The sequence below is a fragment of the Macrobrachium nipponense genome, chromosome 27 (genome assembly GCF_015104395.2).
Source record: "Macrobrachium nipponense isolate FS-2020 chromosome 27, ASM1510439v2, whole genome shotgun sequence".
NCBI classification, from domain to species: Eukaryota; Metazoa; Arthropoda; class Malacostraca; order Decapoda; family Palaemonidae; genus Macrobrachium; species Macrobrachium nipponense.
This window is the reverse complement of record NC_087216.1, coordinates 74,084,641-74,086,620: the sequence shown is the minus strand read 5'-3', so window position 1 is coordinate 74,086,620 and position 1,980 is coordinate 74,084,641. Positions and strand designations below refer to the sequence as shown.

Below are 1,980 nucleotides of genomic sequence, written 5' to 3'. Positions count from 1 at the left end.
TTGGGATCGTGCCTAGTGTTCCTATGATTATGGGCATAATTTCCACTGGTATATTTCAAATCTTTCTTATTTCTATTTTCATATCTTGATACTTATCCAATTTTTCCCTTTCTTTCTCTTCAACTCTGGTGTCCCATGGTATTGCGACATCGATGAGTGATACCTTCGTCTTGATTTTGTCAACCAACGTCACGTCTGGTCTATTGGCACGTATCTGTTCTGATGCCATAGTCCCAGATGATCTTTGCCTGATGGTTTTCTATCACTCCATCAGGTTGGTGTTCGTACCAGTTCTTACTGCAAGGTAGCTGGTGTTTCATATGAAACACACCATTGGTGTTTCATATGGAACACACCCACAGGGTGATTCCAAAGAATACTGAGTTCATTTGAAAGAAGTAGAAGAAGGTGATATGGAATACAGAAAAACTAAATGCATGCAACAAATGCATTGACTCATTACGCCATAATTCATACATTAAAATGACGCAAGAACTTTATATAACCTGAATAGAAAATATTTAGAATTGCGGTTATACAAAGACAATCGAAAAAAAAATTGTGTATGCTAGTCGTAATAGATTTTGATCTAAGCATTTATCATTTACCAAAGAGAAAGATTTTTGTTGGCCTTTGTTGGATTATTGTGTTAATAATAAAGGCGAGAAACACTGTTGCTATTATTACCTAACTTTTTAAAAATATGTCAGCCTTAATCAGGACCTGACCTAAATCCTATTAACATCATTGAAAATCTTCCTCAGAATGAACACTCATTATGTAAGAAAAGATTAATTATAATAGGGCAAAAAAAACTTAACGTATGAAGTTCAGTTATTAATGTCCACTTCAGAGAGATAGACAGCTGGATCGATAGATAATTTTATAAAGATATCAAATGAAGATAGGTATAAATTTTTAAACGCATTATTTCTCCATAGAATAATATGTTTATGATCAGTGTAGCTGAATGCAATACTTGCAGTATGCATGCATACATGCATGCATACTGCATACATACAAATATTTATGGAAACATGTAAACTATATACATATATATATATATTTTATATATTATATATAAAATATAAACATATACTATTATATATATATATATAATATATATAGGTATATATATATATATATATATATATATATATATATATATATTCTGTACTCACTGTTTTTTTGCTTGGCGAAAGTGATTTGTATCATGGCACCCAAAATGATCGTTGCCATGGTAACTGTTAACAACTTGTTCATGATGGTGGCTTCTTCTTGGTTTGTCCAGTCGGTAAATTTAGCGATTTCTCCAATGAGTGAAGCGAATTAGTTGAGTCCTGTGGATGTTCTGACTGACGCAGAAGACCTTACGTGTCTATTTATCCTTTGTCTCCAAGGACGCGTTCTTCCTACGCCCCCTTCAGCACCTCCTACGAGTCTTCTCCACTTCCCTCTACGGTGGGACAAATTCCTTATCAGGTGAATTCTTCCTCGTCCTTCAAGGCAGGAACTCGTGATACGATTTTTTCCCCACCTCTCTCTCTCTCTCTCTCTCTCTCTCTCTCTCTCTCTCTCTCTCTCTCATAAGTTTATTCTGGTCAAGGGTATCATGCCATTCGCGTTCCTCATGCAGGATATTGTCTCCTGTAATGTCAAGAAAAACGTTTTCTTCTTCTTCTCCCGACTCCAGCGGAGGAAGTGGGACTTGTGGGAGTCGATATGCTTGGGTTGCTATGTCGACGTCTGATGGAGTTTCCCACGACAGCAGAGAGAGAGAGAGAGAGAGAGAGAAGAGAGAGAGAGAGACTGAAAAATAATGATGGAAAATAATCAAAGATGTTTAAGCTTCTTCTGTAATGCCAATTAAACTTGATGAAAAATGAAAGCTTGACAAAATGGCCAGATCAAAATCGCAGAAGTAACTAAGAGAGAAAAAAAAGCGGAGACATTCGTCGTCCACCGAATGCAATTAACGAA

At 36.0% G+C, this 1,980-nt stretch overlaps 1 protein-coding gene across 1 annotated transcript in view; it reads right to left on the bottom strand.

Moving 5' to 3' along the window:
• Positions 1-1,363, bottom strand: part of LOC135200606 (uncharacterized) — a 4,471-nt gene extending 3,108 nt beyond the window's left edge. Inside the window, exon 1 of the mRNA XM_064229225.1 lies at positions 1,182-1,363. Coding sequence (XP_064085295.1) covers positions 1,182-1,263 — 82 coding nt within the window. The 5' untranslated portion in view covers positions 1,264-1,363. The remainder of the gene's footprint in view (positions 1-1,181) is intronic.
• Between the last annotated feature and the right edge of the window lie 617 nt (positions 1,364-1,980).